The sequence below is a fragment of the Nasonia vitripennis genome (genome assembly GCF_009193385.2).
Source record: "Nasonia vitripennis strain AsymCx chromosome 4 unlocalized genomic scaffold, Nvit_psr_1.1 chr4_random0005, whole genome shotgun sequence".
NCBI lineage: Eukaryota > Metazoa > Arthropoda > Insecta > Hymenoptera > Pteromalidae > Nasonia > Nasonia vitripennis.
Genome location: NW_022279640.1, coordinates 1,636,268 through 1,661,482, shown reverse-complemented (window position 1 = coordinate 1,661,482; position 25,215 = coordinate 1,636,268). Strand labels below are relative to the sequence as shown.

General features: G+C 36.5%; 1 protein-coding gene across 14 annotated transcripts in view; it reads left to right on the top strand.

Annotated features, from left to right (window-relative positions):
• LOC116417089 (cytochrome c oxidase assembly protein COX16 homolog, mitochondrial) overlaps positions 1 to 25,215 on the top strand; it is a 154,468-nt gene that overhangs the window by 16,788 nt on the left and 112,465 nt on the right. For 8 of the 14 annotated variants that reach the window (XR_004345281.1, XR_004345283.1, XR_004227357.2 and 5 more), the window contains one exon: positions 24,356 to 24,473. Coding sequence is in view for 8 of the 14 variants with exons in the window: in XM_031928227.2 (XP_031784087.1) it covers positions 24,356 to 24,473 (118 nt within the window). In the remaining 6 variants the exon portion in view is untranslated. Of the gene's footprint in view, positions 1 to 2,232; positions 2,290 to 10,913; positions 10,990 to 24,355; positions 24,474 to 25,215 lie in introns of all 14 variants that reach the window. The other 6 variants (XM_031928226.2, XM_031928225.2, XM_032601946.1 and 3 more) reach the window with 2 other exon arrangements.

Sequence of the window (25,215 nt, the reverse complement as noted above, 5' to 3'; positions counted from 1 at the left end):
GGAGGCCAACAAACTCCGTCATGATGTTGCCATTGCACTCGTCCTTCGTGAGTCCGACTATCTTCTTATTGACTAGAGGAATGTTGAATTGATTATCGACCGGATAATCAGAAGTGTCGAACCCATGAAGATCAGTCTTCATCACAGCGTACATATCTACATCGCTTACTTCATAGATGAGACTGTCTGTGTCTCTGTAGAGGAGCTTGGCCTTGTCTCCCACCCGTTTCTGCACGTGCTCTTAGTGGAAGCGGTAAACAAGACTCTGACAAGTCCAGCACTGTCAATCCGATGTAGATCGACTTGCGGACTGAGATCTCGGTTCGGGCAAGCTGGACGGTCACGAGATTCTCGTCGAAAATCGCACAGCTGTGGAAGTTGGGCTGAGCAATGTATGTTTCACAGCCGTAGCGACCTTCCTACTTGTTTACCAGCTTCACGTCGACTCTCTTGCGCTCATTTTCCATGGTCTTACCATACACTGCGTTGTTGAAGAGTTTGAAGAGCATCTTCTCGAACTCATTCTTCGCATTCTTCCTCATCTCGCTGTTCAAGTCAATGTATGGCTTCAACCATGGCTTCTATTGAACTGGAGAGCACGATGGATATCACATTATCGTGAATCTGCTATTGTTAATTTGGATGATGCTACCGGTCCTGGCACATATTGGGTAGCATATCGAAAGAGAGGTAGCGAAGTTGTGTACTTTGATAGTTTTGGTGACCTTCAACCACCTCTAGAATTAATGCTATATTTGGGCGTTGATAAAATAAAGTATAACTATGAAAGATACCAGGACTATGATACATTTAATTGTGGGCATCTATGTCTTGGATTCTTGAGTTCGAGACTATATAAAGGAGTGAAAAAATGATTACCAAAACAGTATCAATTTGACCGTCATGAGTGATTCATTAACATTGAGTCCTATAGGTACATCTACTATACTTGAAGCACAATTTTTCCCGCCAATCGAACTTTCATCGTATAAAAACTACGTTCTCGGATTGGTTGAACTATTAACCTTCAATTCGATTCCAAACATAGATATGATAACAACAAGCTCTACGTTGGTAAAGAAGTAATCTACTTACCAACTGGTAGTTACGAGATTGAAGATATAGACAATTATCTTCGTGAAGCATTAGCTACAAAAAACATACTTTTCAGTCTTAAGTCTAATAACAATACTCTTCGCAGTGTAATAGAGTGCAGTCATATAATTGATTTTCTTCCAAAAGATTCAATAGGTCAATTGCTAGGTTTCACACAACGACTTCTTTCATCAAACATCTCTCATAGTTCTGATCTACTCCTGTATCCATTCTCAAAGTCAACGCTCTACGAGTCGGGCGTAACATCACTACCGGTGCCTATATAAACGGTAAGTAAGTGCATACAATACATGAATTCTTCCCTGCAGTACCACCAGGCTATAAGATTATTGAAGTTCCTTCTCAAGTTATTTACCTTCCAATCACTGGGAAAAGCATAGATCAAATTCAAATTCGTATAGTTGATCAAGACGGACACTTAGTTAATTTTCGCGGTGAAGTAATAACAGTGAGATTACATCTGAAGCAAGTATAATGGGCACCGTTTACGGTCGCGGGTATATAAGGAATCAAAAATGTCGAAAAGTCATCAGGCGTCCGCGAACGTTAAGAACGCTAACACGGTAAAACATTCAGTTTCTAAAAAGCCTCGGCTTAAGAGTTGGTGGAAAATAACGTGTATATTCTTCTGCTGTCAAAATGGAAGAAATTCTAAATATACAGTCACCCGTGACATTCGATGAGTCAATATCTCATTATGAGATTCATGCTCATTAACCTTACAACGTTTCATCTTACAATAATAGTGATGAAATTCGTATAATCTTTTTACATGATTTTATTCATGAATATTTGTGACTAAAAAATCATATAATAAAAACATGTAATAAAATTATATAACAATATCATATACTAAATTCACCTAATTATTTTCAACCGGGATTAGTACGCATATGATTTTCTTGAGCCGCCACAGCCATAGGGTTCCACTGCATAAGTGCGAACCGAAGCAGTTGAGTATAAACTGTTATGGTAGACTGTTTTTACACAATGTGTAATACATTTGTGTAAAAATTAAATGCATAATTTACTATAGTGCATATTAAACCATAATATCAAATATTCAGTATATTACCTTTGTACAGATCACACACTGACATGTGATTATTTTTATAGAATCACGTCACTGGTTATAAATGACACATAGAGATCGCCTGTTTTTTGTAACAGAAGGTAAGTATAATTTATTTTGTGCTTACCATACATTTCTAACGGCAATTTCCAATTAAAGCTTTATTAAGTTTAAAATATTTCTGATTTTTAAAATAAATTTATTAGTATTTATGAGTAACGTACGTGTTGCATTGAGTGATCAGAGTAAAATCAAAGAAATTATTGTACTAATATCACATGAGAATCAACGCAGAATTATTCACCAATCTCAACGTGCACGGAGAAAAATAAACCGTTGCGGTTACTGAAGTCAGTTCAGTAACGCCTGTTCAGTAGATGCTACTGCAGACTTCAGTAAAATCTACTTAACTGCCTGCGACAGCGAAAAGGAGCGGCGCATCTAACCTAAGAAAGTATACTAGTATGGTGTATCGTGAGATACGAGAGACTGGGAGAGAAAAAAAGGGACATATAATTATGCGATATAGTGTGTCTCATCTGAGACGAGACACAAAGAGCTTCGGATTTGCTCCGATCACTCTACCCTGTGTTTAAAACTTTTGCCGAGTTGCCTTCGCGGCACAGTCGAGAAGGGTCTTCTTGTATTATTATATGACCTTATTTTGTTGGTTTTACAAACCAACTATGACTAACAAGGAAAGGTACCCAACCCGAACTCACCGATTTTGATGATTTTCATATATGTTGTAGAACATAAAAAAATAAGAGACACGTATTTTTTTTTATCGGCTAATTTTCACTTTTAAGGGGTAAAAACCTCCCCTAAAGTTAACCCCCAAAAAGCGTTTTTTTTAAATATCTCGGCTTAAAATTAATATTTTTCAATGAAACAAATTGGAGGTTATTTCTTACAAAAAGAGCAAGTATTTCATGGTGATTTGAAGAGTAAGGGTAGCATCCCCTATTTTTTAGGGGTTGAAAACATATATTTTTTGGCATAATTTTATAATGAAAATGTTTAAACCGACTAAAAAAAATTGGAAAAAATGTTTAAACATCCTTAATAACAAAATTTAGTTGACGTCTTTCGGTGTTTTCATAAATATTACCCCTAAGGGGGTAAACCACCCCTAACACAAAATAACTGTAAATATGTAATTCAATACATAATATTTTGTAGAAGGTTTGTATATAGAGGTTTTCGAGGTCGCTGATTACAAATCTGTTATCAGATTTTGAAAATTCAAAATGGCGGATCCAATATGGTGGACGGAAATATCGAAAAAAAATTTTAACTTTCAAAAAAACTTGTTTACAAATGTGTGATCTTTGTAGCCTGTACATGTGAACTAAAGAGCCTTAAACCCTAAACCCCTAAAGAACAAATAGGCTAAATGGTTGTGCATTTTAACCAAACGACTCCAAATCCCTAACCTCCAGACAAGCCGAAGGCCTATGCTTTACCGTAGACACGAGTATAGACATATTACCGATATTTTATTCTATCATTTTGTATGTAACAAATAACGTCTCGTTTTATGTTTCAATCAAAGATTATTTATTTTTCTGCTTTTATAAATTAGCATAATTTCAAAAGTAATTTCATAAATTATAAAGTATTTCATAAATTGCATAATTATATAATTTTATAAATTCAAAAAGTCCACACTTTTTTGCAAATGAAAAAACATAGGTTAATAAAATTAGTTTATCAAACTCTTTTGCGTTTTGTAATAAAATTTAATGTTGTCAAACTTGGGAGTTTTTCATTGTTACAATTATTTCGTAAGCCAAACGTTTTTTAGATGAATTCTCGAAGTAATGATTATTGTATCTATAGTAAAATATTTACCGTCTGGAATTCCATAATAATACTATTTGATACGATTTAATGAATTTATCAAAAAATCTAAATTTAATAATAAATATTATTCTACTTATTATTATTATTTTTCATTATCATTGCTATTATCAGTATTACTGTTATTATTGCTATTGCAATTATGCTTATTCTTTTTATTATTATTATTATTATTATATTACTATGATAATTTTTGTTATTGGTAAAAATACATAAAAGAATATTAATACTCGAACTTCATTTGCAATTAAAGAACACGTTGTTATTGAAAGGGAATTTTATATGCATTCATTAGTTTAATGAATGTTATCGTACATTCAATGATAATTCCACAGATAAATGTCTTTCACTCATAAAAGTTGTTGACAATATGTGCGAATCAGTATGTTCTTTTTTTAGATTGTTTTCATCGAGTGTTCACCTCAGCTGCCTGTGTTATCTTTTAGGCAGTGAGTGAGTTTTGTGGGTATTCTAGTTCGATGCCGGAAAGTACGAATAGTACGTCTTTTTGTTTGTCAGTGGTATCATACAGTTGTAGAAAATTTTCTTTAGTGATTTTATATAGATTTACATTATTCAATTTCAAAGTGAATAAAAGTTGAATAAAACCAAAAATAGAGTTTTCCGAACATCACAAAGTGGAACGAGAATTCTTCTCCAATGCATAAATTAATGATTTGATTCAATTTACATTCACTCGTTTTATTCTGGTAGAAATGTAGCAGTCGTGCCTTACATGCAAAAACACAGCTTGTATAAATTTTACCGCTTGTTTTCATTTTAGATTGAAAAATGAAAATTAATCCGTTAAACGTTCTAAACTTATTATTAGCATACTTTCAAGCGTTAAACATACCAGATAGTGTCACGAATTATCACGAAACAGAGTTGGCCGAAAAAATAAAAGAAATTTTAATAGATGCAACACATGATTTCAACGATGTAGAAATGATTACTGATGACTCTTTGGATTTTCAAGAAGAGTATAAAGACCATAATGTGGAAATAATTGAAGATGAAGTGCAACATCATTTTCCTGATCCGGATATAGCACCAACAAATCAATGTACAGCAGATAATGAAGAACTAGATTTTGAATACAAAAAAAGAGCTGTAGAATTTTGGAGAAGTAGCAAAACGAAGCAAAATTTAAGTCTCAAAACAGTGCAAAACAGATTCAAAAAAGTATCATCTATTAGTCAGCTACGTCGTTGGGCTCATTCAATTAATAAAGGTGGCACGTATAGAGAAAAAGTAGCACAAATTTGTCAGTATACCCTGGATAATTTTCAAGCAGCTCTCGACAGTGGTTCAATTATCCATGATGAAGATATAATTCGATGGGCCTTACAAGCTAAAAAAGAAATTGGTTTTGATGATATTAGATTCAAAGCTTCTAAACATTGGTTACTCAAATTTAAGCAAGCACACCGAATAGTTTCTAGGAAAATAAATAAGTTCATAACAAGAAAAACACTAGAAAGTAGTGCAGAACTTACGGCTAAAGCTGAAGCATTTATCGATGACGTTAAATCGTGTATACCAAGGATTGGACTCGAAAATTTGTATAATACAGATCAGAGCGGATTTCAGCTAGAAATGCATTCTGGAAGAACATTAGCAGTAGAAGGAGAAAAGCAAGTGCAATGTCTGGTACAGTCAATTTCAGCAACAACGCATAGTTATACTATACAGCCACTAATATCAGCTACTGGACAAATGTTGTCACCGCTATTTCTTGTTTTAAAGGAACCAAGTGGCAAGTTTGGCCCTATTGTAGAACAAAACATATTTAGACCAGAAAATGTGTACGTGGAAGCATCCAAATCTGGAAAATTAACAACAAGTAAGGGAACTAATAACAATTTTTACATTGTAATATCGTTGATCAGTTAATTAGTAAGTCGTTTAATTGCAGATCACTTCAAAATCTGGTTGGAAAAAATATTTTATCCCTATGTAGGCCATCACTCAATACTATTACATGATTCTTGGAGTGGTCATTGTGACAAAGTTATAGAAGAAACAATGCCACAAAATAAAATTATTAACATAAAAAAATTCCAACTGGAACCACAGGAAAAATACAACCACTTGATGTCTATGGATTCCGTATTTGGAAAAACTTTGTCCGAACATTTTCTGATAATGTAATGTTAATGGATCATGATATGAATTTACATGTGAGAAATAATATAATTAAACTTCAATCATTGGTTCACAACCAACTGTCTTCACCGAGATATATAGATTTGTTTAAATATTCCTGGTATAAAAGCGGTTACGTCAATGAAAAACCAGATAAATTTGATAATCCTTTAGATTTCAGTTTTGGAAAGTCTTGTGCAACACATTGTGAAATAGAAGGGTGCACAAACATTGCAATTGTACGATGTGGTTGGTGCAAAAAAGCATTGTGCTTTAAACACTTTTATGAGAACTACCATTATTGTAAAAACATCGTAAAATAATATATTTTATGCTCAATACAAAAAATGCACTATGGCAAAAGATAAAAGATTGTAGATTATTATTATACTCTAATATTATAAACAAAAATACATTATAAGTTGAATTTACAATAAAGGAATTTCAATAACATTCTGATAACAATTTCTACGGAAATTATAAAACTGCTTCACACACAGAATTTTCTTGTTTACAAATTTAGGAATTTGAGGTGGTTTGGTTAAAAAGCACAACCATTTAGCCTATTTGTTCTTTAGGGGTTTAGGGTTTAAGGCTCTTTAGTTCACATGTACAGACTACGAAGATAACACATTTATAACAAGTTTTTGTGAAAGTTAAAATTTTTTTTCGACATTTTCGTCCACCACATTGGTTCCGCCATTTTGAATTTTCAAAATCTGATATCAGATTTGCAAAGAGCGATCTCGAAAACCCTTATATACAAACCTTCTACAAAATATTATGGATTGAAGTATACTTATAGTTATTTTGTGTTCGGGGTGGTTTACCCCCTAAAGGGTAGTATCTATGAAAAAATCGAAAAACTTAATTTGTTTATTATAGATGTTTACACATTTTTTCCAATTTTTTTAGTCGTTTAAAACTTTTTTATTATATAAAATTTTTTTTCGATATTTCCGTCCTATTGGTTCCGCCATTTTGAATTTTCAAAATCTGATAACAGATTTGTAATCAGCGACCTCGAAAACCTCTATATACAAACTTTCTACGAAATATTATGTATTGAATTACATATTTACAGTTATTTTGTGTTAGGGGTGGTTTACCCCCTTAGGGGTAATATTTATGAAAACACCGAAAGACGTCAACTAAATTTTGTTATTAAGGATGTTTAAACATTTTTTCCAATTTTTTTTAGTCGGTTTAAACATTTTTATTATAAAATTATGCCAAAAAATATATGTTTTCAACCCCTAAAAAATAGGGGATGCTACTCTTACTCTTCAAATCACCATGAAATACTTGCTCTTTTTGTAAGAAATAACCTCCAATTTGTTTCATTGAAAAATATTAATTTTAAGCCGAGATGTTTAAAAAAAAACGCTTTGTGGGGGTTAACTTTAGGGGAGGTTTTTACCCCTTAAAAGTGAAAATTAGCCGATAAAAAAAATACGTGTCTCTTATTTTTTTATGTTCTACAACATATATGAAAATCATCAAAATCGGTGAGTTCGGGTTGGGTACCTTTCCTTGTAAGACTATCTCGAGTATAGTAATAATATCTATCATACAGTTTTCATTTACTACAAATATTATTTAGTACTGCAGTTAGTTGCCGACTGTTCATTCGGTTATTACTACGCGAGCGATTTGAGTTAGCTTTACCTAATAGCCGTTACTGAATAATTTAGGTTGCATTTACTTAGCGCAACGTTTTATTTTTCTCCGTGTGTAATGAAACAGTAAAAAAATTTTTTAACTTTACTCAAGAATAGTAAAATAAGGGCAATTATCACATGACATGTTGCGTTTGTGGTGAAAATTAAAATTTAACAAATGAAACACATTGCGAATAAATATTAGAAACTAGTGTAGTTTTTTGGGGTGTTAATTAAATAAATGATCAGACTCACGATGATAACTCTTGCACAAGCAAATTCAGCATACAGCACGAAACCGTCCTCTAGATGCATAGTATCTCCAATAAGCTGAAATAAATAGAAGCTGGCTTAAACACAAAGAAACAAACTCTTTTGCCACTCAGAAGAATTAACAAAATATTATGTAAAATTAAAGACTTATCTGATAGCAGCAACAGGTTTACACTGGAAGATAGGGCTCTCACTATTTACTCCTTAGCAGTTTACAAAAAAAAAACACTTGAAAAATGTCCAGTAGTGTAGAAATTATCACAACGAACTTTTGGACTACGGGTACGAACAACAATCACCTCACTTTGTTGTCAATAACTTAGTTGCGAATACGCAACGCGACGCGGGTAAGAGGTTAGCCGCATAGTAGTGGATGCCATGCACGTGTGTGTGTTTGTCCTGCAGTGTCTACACTGAGATAAAAATAAAGTTATGGTTACTTGATAGCACAAAGTAGCACCAACTGGAGAGTCTCCGGTAGCCAAAATCTACTTGACTGAAGAGTCCGGTAGCCAGAGCCGGAGTCCAACATAACCTCTAAATGTACCTACTCTGTTTTGCTCGTAAATAGCATTTTGCTTCGGTTATACTGCATTAATCGATCGTATTATCTATTCTTGATAATTTTCTAGTTTACGAACAATGTAGATGCGGTAGCACGAGTTCGAAAATTCATCTACTCTGGCCTATGGATTTTGTCCGGTACTGGCTACCGAACTTTCTCCGGTTAGGACTACTTGACTATGCTTACTTGAGCAACTCCGGTAGTGGTTACCGAACTCTCCGGTAATCCTAACTTTTTTTTCTCAGTGTATGACTCTTGGTCGAGTCAAAATTTAACAAGTAGAAATAGTATAAGGCTGCAACCATTTTGAATGCGCGCGGGGTTTTAATAGAATTATATGTTTTGTAACGGTTTATCTTTCCCCAAGAGACTGGATAGTCAGTCGGTTCCAGGATCTGGATAGGGGAAAGGAGCAAAAAAGAGTCTGTTTTTATATTCTTAACAATAACAAAATATATTTCTTAGTTAAACAATAGCATTTGGAATCAGTTGTTAAATCCCGACTGAAACAGAAATCAATTATGCGTCTCGTTAAAAATACTTCGCCTTTACAAGTGGAATTGTTTAAACTAACGCGGTTAACAATTTACAAGAATATATACGCGATTTCGTTACAATAATGATTCGGTGTATCGGTTGGGATAGTGTCACGGTGTTTTGAGGTTATCCCTCGGATTTGTGGGGTCGTGAGCGCACGGCTTCACAAATCTTCGTCGCTCGTCTCGTTCTTCTCTTTATCCTGTGTGCACACAGAGATAAAGCGAGTCGTGAGATGTCGGCGTAAGGCTGGCTTTGGGGGTTAGGAATTAACCTTTGTTTCACCAGGACGTGAGCGCATGACCGGGCGAATCGCCGGCGGAAATATTGTTGCTCCCTCAACCCTGTGGGCTCACAGTGACAGAAGGAGTGTACTCACGATGGCAATTCGGAGTTTCGGGTTTCGGTTCGTCTACCAAATCGTCACGTGGGCTCACGAGACGATTTCGTCGGCGTAGGTCTATCTCTCGCTTTTCCTTGTAGTAACGTGTGTGCACGATAGTACCCGGAGTGGAGCTCGAGTAGAACTGCCCGTTGCGCCGCGCGATCCGCCTTATAAAGGCGCGCGGCGCGGATGTGTATAGGTGCGTTCACGGCGCACCGCGTGCGCCGCCTGGCGCGTCGTTGCTGAGTCGCTCGCCGGCTGTCGCGCTCGTGCGGACTCGCCATGCGGATGTTGTGCGCGCGCGCTCAATCCGCGTCGTGCGGATTCGCCTTTTGTTCTTTTCGCGCGCGCAAGCCGCGTCTATTGCGGCCACCTTCACACGTATTTACATGTGCGAGACTCGTGTCTCGTCAGAGTTTTAAGACTTCGATAAACTTTAATCAATAATTTTTTTGCGATGAAGAGAATTTTCAAGGGATAAAAAATTAATAAAAGAATAAGTTAAATCAATCATTTATTCGAGAACATCTTTTATCTTCTGTTATTCATTTGTAATTATTCATAATTATTGCTTAATTGGAAACCCGTTTATTAAAGTCTTGAAACATAAAATTCTATTAAAACCCCGCGCGCATTCACGCTTTTGGACTCGACTAGTGATGTTCGATGATTATCGATAACTGTAAATATCTATATATCGAAATTTTGTATCGATATCTTAACTAACCGATTATTGAACGTATCGACATATTTCACGTAAATATCGATATCTTAATTAACCCAATGCCCAATTTTTTTGTCAAACTTTAGCGTCTCGAAGACTGCGAAGCCGGTGCCCGCGGAGGCTGATGTCCAGATTCCAAATTATCAAAACTAGCAATCAATTACTTGGCAGTCATTACAATGAATGAAACTTGTAACTGCATATGTAAAATATTTATAAATAATAAATAAATTGATGAAAATTATTATAATACTTATTTTTAGGAAGAAAAATTAAAATTTAACATATTTTTAAAATTTTTCACGATATTTATATCGATATTTATAATACCGATACTTATGTATGCGATATATTATAAGATATTCAATATCGATATTAAACCTAATATCGAGCATCATTTTTTTTTTTTAGTATACTGCTAAGGAGTAAATAGTGAGAGCCCTATCTCCCAGTGTAAACCTGTTGCGGCTATCAGATAAGTCTTTAATTTTACATAATATTTTGTTAATTCTTCTGAGTGGCAAAAGAGTTTGTTGCTTTGTGTTTAAGCCAGCTTCTATTTATTTCAGCTTATTGGAAATACTATGCATCTAGAGGACGGTTTCGTGCGTATATGCTGAATTTGCTTGGGCAAGAGTTATCATGGTGAGTTTGATCATTTATTTAATTAACACCCCAAAAAACTACACTAGTTTCTAATATTTATTCGCAATGTGTTTCATTTGTTAAATTTTAATTTTCACCACAAACGCAACATGTCATGTGATAATTGCCCTTATTTTACTATTCTTGAGTAAAGTTAAACAATTTGTATACTGTTTCATTACACGTTGAGATTAGTTAATAATTCTGTGTTGATTCTCATATGATATTAGTACAATAATTTCTTTGATTTTACTCTGATTACTCAGTGCACCACGTCCGTCAATCTATAAATTTATTTTAAAAATCAGAAATATTTTAAATTCAATAAAGCTTTAATTGGAAATTGACGTTAGAAATGTATGCTAAGCACAAAATAAATTATACTTATTTTCTATTAATGTGTTTCTGTAACCCCCCTCGAAGGATTGCCACCTCGTCGTGTGCCCGTTGGGCCGGTGAGGGGGCTCCTGGTCGATTGGGCGGCTGATCTCGGAGACCCGGACCCGGCGAGAGAAAATGAATGTTTCTGGCTGTGTCTGATTCCCTGTAAAACGGGCTCTCAAATATATGTGGATCCCCGTAAAAAGTGCTCTCCCTTCGGACTCTCAACGGGCCTGGGGGCGGGACTCACTCAACTCTCCTCGTATCAGAGGGAGGAAAGCGAAAACAGCTTGGCCGACCGACTAGAGGCTAGGAGCAATCCCCCAACCAGGCGAAGGCGGTAGTGTCGGTTAGGATACATAACCCATGAACACACATGTTACACCCCAACACTCACACACTGCCGACCCCAAAGCTGCCCGGGCACGTATGTCCACCGGAGTCACTCGAGGGGAGCTGAGTGCGTTGATCTGAGGGTACCGTAGTAAAACTAGGTAGTCTAGTGCTCTTAGGCCGAAGGATAGTACAGGGGCCCAGGTCAGCCTAACCAGCATGACCTGCCTGTCCTATCAGCCGACGAAAAATCTCGCCTGACCTAACAGTGCTGGTTGGTGCCCGGATAGGGCCATGTTGGGTTGGGTGGGGGGCCCTGCTGAGGCCACAGGCGTCGGGGTTGGCTACTCCGCGGTGAGTGGCTTCGGGGGGGGGGGGGCGTACTGGTCCGGGATGCGGGGGCGAGCTTGGTCCACACACATTAACACACCCGTTAACATAAAAAAAGAAAAAATAAAATGGAAAAGAATGAAACACAGTAAACGGTTGCAAAAGTGCCAGCAACAAAGGAGCTCCCCAGCTCAAACCAAGTCCTCACGGACGGTATTCTGAAAGACCGGGCGGCTGTCATCAAGACGGCAAATACCGGTGCAAGTTCCCAGGAGAGTTACCGGGCGGCTGCGGGGTCCGCCCTAGCGGCGAATACCGGTGCATCTTTAAGAACTGAAAACAGTAAGGTAAAAAAAAGAAACAGGCACGCTAATAGGAAGCTAGCTCCTGGGGGGTCTCAGGTTGGGACCCTTGCGGGCGCGACCAAAAGACAACACTCCGACAGCTCCACCCCGAGGGAGCTCAAGAAGAGGTCCGTTGGGGACGCTCCGAAGAACTACAGCCGAGCGGTGGCTACTGACTTAAAGGTGGCCATCGTTCCGGTCAAGTACCCGGAAGAGCGCCTTGACGAGGACCAGGGAAAAAAGGTACTGGAGGCCTTGGAGGGGGAGATTAATGATGCCCCAGACGGAGGCTATTTTCCAAGTTTCTTGGATAATTTTTATCAGAGGGGTGCACAAATCTTGCACTGCAAGGACCAGAAGGACAAATAGTGGTTACTTAGTAATGCCACTAAATGGTCGTGTGGGGAGTGAACTCAACTCAAGGCTATTGGGATGGGAGACCTCCAGAAGCTGGTCAGAACGATGATCTACGCCCCCGGAGTGCATACTCCTGAGGTCGTGGTGAAGCGCTTTAAAAGGCAGAACACCACACTCACACCGGACTCCTGGGTGGTCGGCGAAACCAAAACGGTGGCGGTGGGCACCAAGGGAAAAAAGAAGGAGGAGACGGCTATTCGGGTGCTGCTGGAAAGGACTGAGGTCGAGACACTGAAGGCCCTTGACTTCAGACCTTTCTGTGGAGGCCGCAGGGCACATGTAGTCACGTCAAGGAAAAGACAGAGGAAGAGCCGGGACAGACGGAAGTCGATCCCGGCCTTAATAAGGTAAATATAGAGGTAGATGCGGGTAGCAGTGCTCTCGAACAAGATGGCTGATCGGGGGCAACGCAACAGCGTAAACAATATGAATGGGGCCGGATATGTACCGGACACCACCATAGAGTTTACGCAGATTAATCTGCACCATTGCAAGCGTGCCTCGGCCGTTCTGGCTAGACGTATGGTGTCACCAGATGGGAAACCAGGTAAGACACATCACGCGGTCGCAAGGGACTTCAGGCCAATTAGCATGACCTCGTTTTTACTCAAATCCCTGGAAAGGATAGTTGACAGATATATTAAGGAGTCATCACTAGTAGGAGCGCCGCTGCACAGCAAACAGCATGCCTACTAGACAGGAAAGTCAGTGGACACAGCGTTAGTGGACGCGGTCAGCTTCATTCAAAAGGGCATGAAAAACAGGGGTTTGGTATTGGTGGCTTTCCTACACTTTGAAGGGGCTTTCAATTACACGACTGGCGAGGCGATTTCAGCAGGTATAGAGGAGCACGCAATACCAGCAACTGTCGCTAGGTGGATCAGCCTTATACTGAGGACCAGGACGATAGTGGCTGCCTGGGGAGCGTACTCTTGCAAAGGAGTGGCGAGGAAGGGATGCCCACAAGGAGGGGTACTGTCACCGACACTGTGGTGCCTGGTGGTGGACAGCTTACTCTGCATCCTGAACGAGGCTGGTATAAACGCACAGGCATGTGCAGACGACATCGTCATCCTGATTAGGGGGGGCGACTAGGACGTGGTAGCAGGTCTAATGCAGTTCGCAGTTGGCCTGGTGGAGAAATGGTGTAATAAAGTAAAACTGGGGGTTAACCCTAAAAAAGAGTTCCCCTGAAATTGGTAAAGGAGGTCAAATACCTGGGAGTCACACTCGACGCCAGACTCAACTGGGGGAAACACATAAAAGATAAATGCGAGAAAGCGATAGGCACTTTCTGGGCCTGCAGGAGGGCTTTTGGCAATACTTGGGGTCTAGAACCGAATAAAGTGAGATGGCTATATGACGCAATCATAAAACCAAGACTCACCCATAGGGCACTGGTATGGGGCTACAAGTGTGAGTTGAATACTTACACAGGGGCATTAGACAGGGTGCAAAGATAGGTCTTGGGAGGAATCACGGGGTCCATACGAACGACACCTACAGTTGCTTTGGAAAGACTGTTGGAACTCCCTCCACTAGGCAAGGTAATAAGTGCAAATGCGTGCAGGACGTTCTGCAGAATAGCGGAATCAAGGAACTGTTCGGATTTCAAGGATGCGGCACTTCTGGAACAAGTAATGCCGCTAATGGAAGAAAGAGATTGTGACAGTATGGCGGGAAAAATTTATTTCTCTTAGCCGTTCTCGATCGTAATCCCAGAAAGGGAAGAATTGAAGACGGTTTCACATGAACTCCTCAAAAACAGTGTGGTGTAGTATACAAATGGCTCAAAAAATGAAAACAATGTAGGAGCAGGTGCCAGGGAAACGGGAGACACACAAGAACAACATGTTATGCTAAATCTAATGCTATTAAAGAAATTTCAAGTATTAATGATGAAATATTATCAGTGGAAAGTAGTCAAATTTATAGGATTGCAATTTTTATACAAATACGAAAAAAAATGTATATAATAGCGACACCAAGCTTGTTTTTTATCAATTATTGAATCACCAACGCTTTTAAATGTATAGTAAAACAATCTAATATTCATTACAAAAATTATTAAGATAATTATAATTTTTAATGATGAAAAAGTAGAAAATAAATATTATTAATATTTGGATTCATGTTATTTTGCAAAATCGCGTATTTTGACACATGTTTTTTCACGTGTAATATTGTAAAATATATATATATGCAAAATTTTGCATATTTATGTATTTTATTACATTTCTTTTTAGTCCTTTATCACATGTTTTTTTACGTATTTTATTATGATTTACCATATGATTATATTTGCAATTTGATATTTGATAGAATATATATTTATACGTGTAATAAGACACGTAATAAAACATGTGTTTGCAACTCTCAAGATAATTACTATTTAACTTGCCATGCCCGTTTCACTTTGTTTATTGGTGGACAACTGAAATTTTCTTTTTATGTATTAGAACGTCATAAAAACACCCTAAGTACAATGAAACGGGCATGGCGAGTTACGTAGTAATTATCTTGAGAGTTGTTCTTTGCTTCATTACGATTAAATATAATAAACTTGACTTTGTTAGATTGATCTCAGTTCTTTTCTATCTGTAATTTTGTTGCGGAATATATCAAACTCGTCTAACCTTTTACTTTTTCAAAAGTTAATTTTTTTTAGAGATTTCAATCCTTTTTTTAAAATTGTTTAGAATATTTCATATTCAAAGTCGTAAAAATAAAATATAAGCATCTTCAGCACCATTCGACCACAGCTTTTTGTAACATTTTTATTACCAAGATCACTGATTGTTCTAATATACATCACCCTCGAATTATTTCTACACCTAGACACCAAAAACCACGGTGCGAACTACCCAGACCTCGTCATCGGCCACCCTGTACACCTAGACGCCGCCCTTAAATGATTTTTACACCTAGCAATATAATTGATTGTTCTCTACGTTTATATTTGAAATTTAATTTCGAAAAAAACCTTATATTACATGTCATACTTGCTTAAATCAATTTTTTTACTTAAACTCGCTATATATATATATATATATATATATACACTATATTCTACACTACGCCTAGCCTAAATTTTCCAAAAAAACCTTATATTACATGTCATACTTGCTTAAATCAACTTTTTTACTCAAACTCAATATATATATATATATATGGGACGTTTCACGTCAACCGGACCATCAGTGCACCCAAAATTTGGGTTAACCTAACAAGACGTTTGAGGTCTCAAAATGATCGTCTGGTCAAGGGCTTTTGAAAAATTTCTGGCCTTTTCAAAAATACAATGTGGCGCATAAAATATGGAGCCTGAAACCCACGTTTTCATAGCACATTTAACAAAAACAATAGTAAAAATGTTCTAATTTGTGAAATATCCCACTAAAACGCATGTGCAACTCATGATAGGACATATTATTGACAATGCTGACGGAATTCCAAAATCAAAAATGGCGAAATCAAAATGGTGGACATTATACCTCCACCAAACCCATTTTACCGCAACAAATGATTTTTGATCAGTTTAAAGTATCGATATGGGGGTTTTCAGGGTCACTGAATCTTATTTTAACCTCGACATTTCAAAATTCGAAATGGTGGATCCAAAATGGCGGACATTATACCTCCACCAAACCCATTTTACCGCAACAAATGATTTTAGATCACTTTAAAGTATCGATATGGGGGTTTTCGGGGTCACTGAATGTTAGCTTGACCTCGAAATTTGAAAATTTAATATGGTGGATCCAAAATGGCGGACATTATACCGCCACTAAACCAATTTTACCGCAACAAATGATTTTAGATCAATTTAAAGTATCGATATGGGGGTTTGTGAGGTAAATGGTTATAAATATATTATCGGAATCAGTATTTGTGCACATGAATCTTATATTTTTCCGGTCTATTAGATTTAGAATTATCTGTCTGCGGTTTTTGCACTTGCATTTTTCTATTGTTCTGTGTATATGTATATGCCTGCGTGCATGAAAAAAATATATAATTTAGCCAAATGAATCAATCTTTAATGACATTTTGTGCACTCTTATCAATTCTGGCTCCTCGTTCGTGGAGTTTTTACTGGTGATAAATGGCTTTCGCCGATATCATAAATTACTCTGTTCCTAGGTTCATTGGCATTTGAGTAATGCATGACTTTCAACGTTTCATTACTTTCTGGGATGAATCCATGCCCCATTTGTATGTTTGTGACAGGTGGACAGTTTTTAAATCTCTTTGTTAGGAATTGACGAGTTTGTTCGTGATCTTTTTTGGTGTATAAGAAAAATTTTATATTGAATGATCGCCCATTAGCCCATGAATAAAGAGCTTTAACATCTAGAATTGCTTTATTTTTTGCAGCTTGTAAGCTCGCTCTTGTAGCTTCTCTCTTTACTATCGTTCCAACTCCATCGCAACTACCTTTCCGTGTGCTGTTGCAAAACAGTGCCATTCAGCATCAACGCCAAAATCTCTCTTATGACTCATTAAACTACTCATTTGATAACGATTTTTACAATGCTGTGTAGCACCATCAGTAGCCTATATTACCTTTTTTACTGTGGGACAAACCTTACAAATTTCAGGTATAAGCTTTTGCTGCATTATGTATACTGCAGTGGCATCATGAGTAGTACAGTCGGACATAGATACTGTACTGAAATGCTTTAGCTTGCCTTCAGATTTACAATAAACAACAACAGGAAAAATCGTACTTTGATCATTATTAAAATGAAATGCCTGTGCAGCATCTTGGGCTGTAAAAGCATAGTTCTCAGCAAAATCCAATTGAGCAAGAACCTCTTCATCTGAAAGATTATTTTTCTTCCCAGAAATAAACTTTGATTGTTCCTTAGCGATGAAGTGATGAGGTATCAACTTTTCTAGGCTAGAACATAAAGTTTCAATAAATTCTTGCGATGTGAGGCGTTCTTAATATCAGTAAGTAATAATCTTTTCTGCACTTTTATTTTTTCACCATATAAATAAATACTGACGGTATCTTTTTTATTTGGCATAATTCTGCTGTTAAGATCATTTTCGTAAAAATCTTCAACTTTCTGAGTAGTTTCTGCAGGTAATGTTTTTCCACGTTTTGCAACAGGAGAAGCCAAAACTCCATCTGATTCTCTTAACTGTTTTGCTTTACGAGCTATTCTGTGAGACACACCAAATTGGTTCATAATTTTACGTATTGCCCAGTGTTCGAGCAAAATAGTAAGAATACTGACACGTAATGGATCGTTCTCCGGCAGGGATTGGAATTTGTTTTTAAGTCCAGTTAAAATATCTGTAAGATCATCTTGCATAGATGCATCAGTGTTTGAAACCGAAGGTGCAACGAAAACCGATGATTTGATTATCCAACATCTTCACTGATCACAAATCAGTGAAGATGTTGGATAATCAGGATAGACATCTTAAATTCTTTGGAGATCTTCCTAAGAGATTTGCTGTGTCCTGTATTAATATCAAATGGATTATTTTTTCGCAGGAGAAGACATTGTTATAGGATATGAGAAAGCACAACCAAAACAAAAAAAAATGTTAGAAATAACAAAATTACGGCTAGTACAGTTGAACAAGGAGTTGCCGATAAAGTAAGACTTACTCAACAACTGCCTTAAAAAGGACGTTGAAGAAGAAATCGCCAATGTATCTATTAATGTACCTATTAACTATCCTAAAAAGGACTGTTGGAGAAAAAGTCGCCTATGAATAAAGCCGCTGATGGACTTGCTCACCAACTATCCTGAAAAAGACTGTTGGAGAAAAAGTCGCCGATGAAGAAAGCATTCTTTGAAGAAAATATTCCTTTCTATGGGTTGCTAAACGTGGGAAGGGGTTGAGGGTGTAGGTAAAAAAGGGATGAAATAAATCACTTGAAAGCAATAAATTCCTTTGCCACAAAACAGTTTTATTTGCTGAAGTCTTTGCACAAGCTATCATTGGACACGAGCCGTGTACTTGCAGCATTAGGCTGTTGGAAGAGAGGCGAGGTACAGCGCTGGACCCGGCCTCCTTATGTGCCCTCCGCGACGCTACTTCACTTGTGGGTAATGCGCAGCCGCCTAGCGGCGCGCCGCGGTACTAGCGCCGCAGTGATAAGCGCTGCAGCGTGCGTGGCGTGTTCGGCGGGTTGCGCGTTAGCAGGGGCTTTTCGCGAGAGAGCCTGCGGGTGGGTTATGGTAAATATCCGCCAGTTTATATTGGCCATATTGAATTTTGAAATTTCGAGGTTAAAATAAGATTCAGCGGCCCATTAACTCCCATACCGATACTTTAAACTGATTTAAAATCGTTCATTCCGGTAAAATAGTTTTGGTGGTTGTATGATATATATTGAATATACTATATTCTAGACCATGCCTAGGATAATTTAAAAAAAACCTTATATTACATGTTATACTTGCTTAAGTCAACTTTTTTCACTTATACTCACTATATATATTGAAAATATTATATTCTACACTACGGCTAGCCTAAATTTTCAAAGAAAAAACATATATTGCATGTCATACTGGCTTGAATTAACTGTTTTTACTCAAACTCACTATATATATGTATGGAATATACTATATTCTACACTACGCCCAGCCTAAATTTTCGAAAAAAACCTTATATTACATGTCATACTTGTTTAAATCAATTTTTACTCATACATACTACGTATATATTGAATATACTATATTCTAGAGTATGCCTAGCCTAAATTAAAAAAAAACCTTATATTATATGTCATACATGCTTGAATCAACTTTTTCCACTCATATATACTATATATATATTGAATATACTATATTCTACACCACGCCCAGCCTATATTTTCCAAAAAAACCTTATATTACATGGCATACATGCTTGAATCAACTTTTTCCACTCATACATACTATATATATTTAATATACTATACTCTAGACTATGCCTAGCCTAAATTTTCGAAAAAAAACTTATATTACATGTCATACTTGTTTAAATCAATTTTTACTCATACATACTACGTATATATTGAATATACTATATTCTAGACTATGCCTAGCCTAAATTTAAAAAAAAAAACTTATATTAGATGTCATACTTGCGTAAATCAATTTTTACTCATACATACTATATATGTTGGATGTACTATATTCTACACTACGGCTAGTGTTTAGTATATCTATTGAAGATACTATATACTACACTACGTCTACCCTAAATTTTTTAAAAAGCCTTATATTACATGTCATACTTGCTTAAATCAATTTTTACTCATACATACTATATATGTTGGATATACTATATTCTACACTGCGGCTAGCCTAAATTTTTTAAATAACCTTATATTACATGTCATACATACTTGAATCAACTTTTTCCACTTATACATACTATATATATATTGAATATACAATATTCTACACCACGCCCAGCCTATATTTTCCAAAAAAACCTTATATTACATGGCATACATGCTTGAATCAACTTTTTCCACTCATACATACTATATATATTTAATATACTATACTCTAGACTATGCCTAGCCTAAATTTAAAAAAACCTTATATTACCTGTCATAATTACTTAAATCAACTTTTTTTATTCAAACTCACTATATGTATTGAATATACTATATTATATTCCACACAGCGCCTAGCCTAAACTTCTTAAAAAACCTTATATTACATGTCATACTTGCTTAACTCAACTTTTTTCACTTATACTCACTATATATATATACACACACACACACACACATATATATATATATATATATATATATGGAATATACTATATTCTACACTACGCCCAGCCTAAATTTTCGAAAAAAACCTTATATTACATGTCATACTTGTTTAAATCAATTTTTACTCATACATGCTATATACAGGGTGAGTCATTTTAATCTTTAATCTCAATTATCTCGTTGGCAAAGCATGCCAGCGAAAAAAGTTTCGGGTAAAAGTTTTAGGATTTTTCCCTGGCTATCTGATGATGACCTTGACAATGTCATTGAGCATGACCTTCAAGGTCATTTGAAGGTCAAGCCGATTTTTTCAAATGGAAACCTCTACTTTTGGCACCAGAAATGGAAAGAGCGGGAAATTTTACGTTCGAACATGTGATTTTGGAAACAAATCATCTTTTGTGCGGAAATTACCTTTGACATCAGCCGAACCCAGGATGCACCATGGAGGAGGTTGTCAAAAGGATTTATTGACCTTGAAATGCCCTTGAAGATCCTGTTTAACAACAGGGTCAAGATGACCATTCGTCAGTCGGGGAGAAAACTGAAAACTTTTGTGGGTAACATTTTCTCCTTGAATGCATTCGATTCGTCTAACCAGTTGTACTGTTATCGGCATGACCAATGACCTTGACCATTGAATTCAAGGTCAAGGCAAGGTCATATTCAAACATAAAATTTTCCGCTCTTTCCATTTCTGGTGCCAAAAGTAGGGGTTTCTATTTGAAAAAATCGACTTGACCTTCAAATGACCTTGAAATTAATGCTCAATGACATTGTCAAGGTCATCATCAGATAGCCAGGAAAAATTCTAAAACTTTTATCCGAAACTTTTTTCGCTGGCATGCTTTGCCAACGAGATAATTGAGATTAAAGATTAAAATGACTCACCCTGTATATATATATATATATACATATATATATATATAGGGTGGGCCATTTTAATCAAACCAGTCGAATAACTCCTAAATTAAGCCATGAACAGAAAAATTGTTCAGATGAAAGTTGTCCAGGATCAAGGGGGACATCTTTTTGTGCAATTAGCTTTGACCTTGAACTCAAATTTCAAGGTCATTTGAAGGTCAAATTTTTTTTTTAAATAGGAACCCCTATTTTTGATAGCAGATGCGGAAAGAACAGGAAATTTTACGTGCGAAACAGTATTTCAAAATTTTTTTCATGACCTTCACAAGGTCATTTCAAGGTCAAATGTTAAGAAATACTGTAATTGCTATTTAATCGCATTTTCTGATAGAATAATAGTAGTTAATGTACTTTTATGATGAATATTCAAACCCAATGTGACAATGACCATGAAAATATTTACCTTGAAAACAAAATAATTCCCTAATTTCAGCGCTACCCAGGAACAACGACGTGGACGTATTAGGATTGTGTTCCCTTTGGGGTGCTTTTTTAACGTGAGTCCCCTTGCCTCTCACTGGGGTGCTTGTTTACTGTGAGTCCCCTTGCCTCTCACTAGGATGCTTGTTTAACATTCGTTAACAAATTTTTAGTGGTTAAAAGTAAATTTTGAAGTAAGCATGATAATTTTAAATATCTGAGTTCTTAATGGGAGTGTGAAATGGAACGTTAAAAATCAATGTTGTCAATTCATTCACGGTCGAAGCAGAGTCAAGTAAAAGTTTAACGTTTCAAAAGCGTAAAAAATGGTTAAACAATAAACGTAGGATGTTAAAAATACATTATTTAAGATAAGATATTAATCATCATTTTGCTTTTGTAATATTAAAAAAAATTTTTAATAATTGTATTTGCCAAAGTGCATCATTTCCAGTTTAGATGTTTTTTTTTTTTAAGTTGAATTTCTTTAATCTAATATGAATTGTAACGATTGTTCTCACGCTGTCTTCAATTTAAATCACAATGTCTTAACGTAAGAAAATAAGAAGTTACAAATTTGATTTAAAAATTATACAGTTTGAAAATGTCTCCTTTTTTTGTTGTCACTTTCTTATTTTGGTTTAGTTTCAATTTCAATAAAGAGTGAATGTAAATAAAATGGTTTTTCTTATTATAAACAAAATTTTCAACATGGGCAATTATCAATCCAATGAAATTGTTGATATGATAATGATCTTAGGCGAAACCCGAAACAATGCCAGAGCCGCGGTGCGACTCTACGCTGAACGCTTTCCTCTAAGAAGGCGTCCTACTCACGACACATTACTCAGATTACTTCGAAGAGCTCGTGATGGACATCTTCGTCGTCAACGCAGACACCACGAATACAACGAAAATGATCCTAATGTTATAGCCGCCTTAGCAGCTGTTCATCTCAATCCACAAATTAGTAGTCGACAAACTGAAAGAGAAATCGGTATACCACGAAGAACAGGATTGAGAATTCTCAATAATCTCCACTATCACGATTACCACATAAGATTAGTTCATGGGCTGAGGCCACGCCATTTTCTAATGCGTATTAACTTTTGCTAGTGGGCTTTAGGAGTTTTACAAAATGATCCAGATTTTTTCAGATTTGTTATGTTTTCTGACGAGGCTATATTTCGCAGTGATGGTCAATAAAATAGGCACAATAGTCACTACTGGTCACCTGTAAATCCCCACTGGTACAGGGCTATTGACCATCAAAACCGATGGAGTTTAATGGTTTGGTGTGGGATCATTAATGGTTACCTGATTGGGCCATATTTTTTCGGTCAAAATGTTAACCAGAATAGCTATTTGGCATTGCTCAGAGATCGACTGCCAGAGCTTTTAGAGGATGTTGACTTTCGGACGTTTCGGACGTAAAATTTCCTGTTCTTTCCGAATCTGCTATCAAAAATAGGGGTTCCTATTTTTAAAAAAAATTTGACCTTCAAATGACCTTGAAATTTGAGTTCAAGGTCAAAGCTAATTGCACAAAAAGATGTCCCCCTTGATCCTGGACAACTTTCATCTGAACAATTTTTCTGTTCATGGCTTAATTTAGGAATTATTAGACTGGTTTGATTAAAATGGCCCACCCGGTATATATCATCTCTCTCACACACACATATTATAACTTGTTTTACTTTATACTGTTATTTTGAATTGTACAACACAATCTAATCTAATCTCTCTCTCTCTCGCTCTCTCTCTCTCTCTCTCTCTCTCTCTCTCTCTCTCTCTCTCTCTCTCTCTCTCTCTCTCTCTCTCTCTCTCTCTACTGGCCAAATTCGCTCAAGCGTGCCCGAGTCATACACGTCTTTCCGTCATGGTTATCGACAGTTTCGTCGCGGCGCAGCAGTACTCATACCGATACAACTTGATTACCATGCTGAACTCGTTATACCCTTTAAAAAGGTATGAAAGTCAATTTCAATTTAGATTTTGCGCCACAAATTAGCAGACGACAAAAGTCATAAATAATAATAATAATAAATAATAAAAACAAAATTACGATAAACTACGACTTATTTCCACTCCGTAATGTAATTATCCACCATTTTACAAAGTTTATACGGCAATATATGTTGGAATAAAGTTTGAATAATGTCTTAAAATAACGTACTTCAATATTTATTCTGACAGATATTGACATATAAACTTGAAACCTTGTAAAATGGTACATTACATTACAGAGGATAACTACCAAAGTTATGGTTTATCGTAATTTTTTTTATTACTTCTAATAAGAAAATAAGTTACTTTTTTCGTCAGCTATTTTTTTGGCGTGAAATTTGAATTTAAATTGACTTCTAGATCATTTTAAGAGATTTTTGTTATATTCGCTTAGATTAAAATTTTTAATAATGCTTGAATTCCATTTTAATCTGGGATTGTGTTGATAGAGTTTATTGCTGTGTTTTAGGTACAAATACCGAAGCACCAACCTTTACAATCCCAGAGATGAAATAAAAAAAGCAGGCCTTGATATGACTGATCTAAATCAAATTACTTTGGAGTCACAATATGAACACGTAAAAAAGGTAAGTATTTATATATTTATTTGCTGAATATTTTATCAAACCATAAGCAATTTTCTAGAGCGCTTGTCTTTTTTGGTCAGCGCGCTTCTCCTCTCTCCACTGTCTTGCTAGCTGCGTGTGCGCACTATAGCTCGCGACTCACTTCTTGTTTGATCGTCTGCAACGTTGTACTTATATATTAGGCAAAGCAAATCAACGTTAATGCTTTTACTATTAATACGACTGAATTTTCTATACGGGCGCCAGGTCGTATCCTACGCTCGGCTGAGAGACTCTCCTCGGACGAGATTCGTCACCGAAAGACAGGAATTAATGAATAACTAGGAGTCAGCACTTCCACGTTGAATTAGAGGTTTATTTGATTTGTGACTCTACTATAAACCGTCTTAGTATGATGGCTGATAGTCTGCGAACACTCCCGCACACCACTCTCATAACCCGCTTCACGGCCGAATTTTCCGACAATCATCCGGCTTTAGTACCGAGTACCCGACAAGGCACCAAATTGCTACCTGGTTCTACTTAGCTTTCCTCTACTTCCTCTCGTTCTGACGTAGTCTCGTACCCTGAAAAGCGACACGAAGAAAAACTCAGCGAAAATATTATCAGAGTACCGGGGGGCTAGTTGTGGCTCAATCTTTGGTCAATACACAAATGCTTCTCTCTCTTTACAACACTCACGAGCTTCACTCTCTGGACAAAAACTCTCATCCTTCACTCTCTACCTAATGCTTAACTTCTC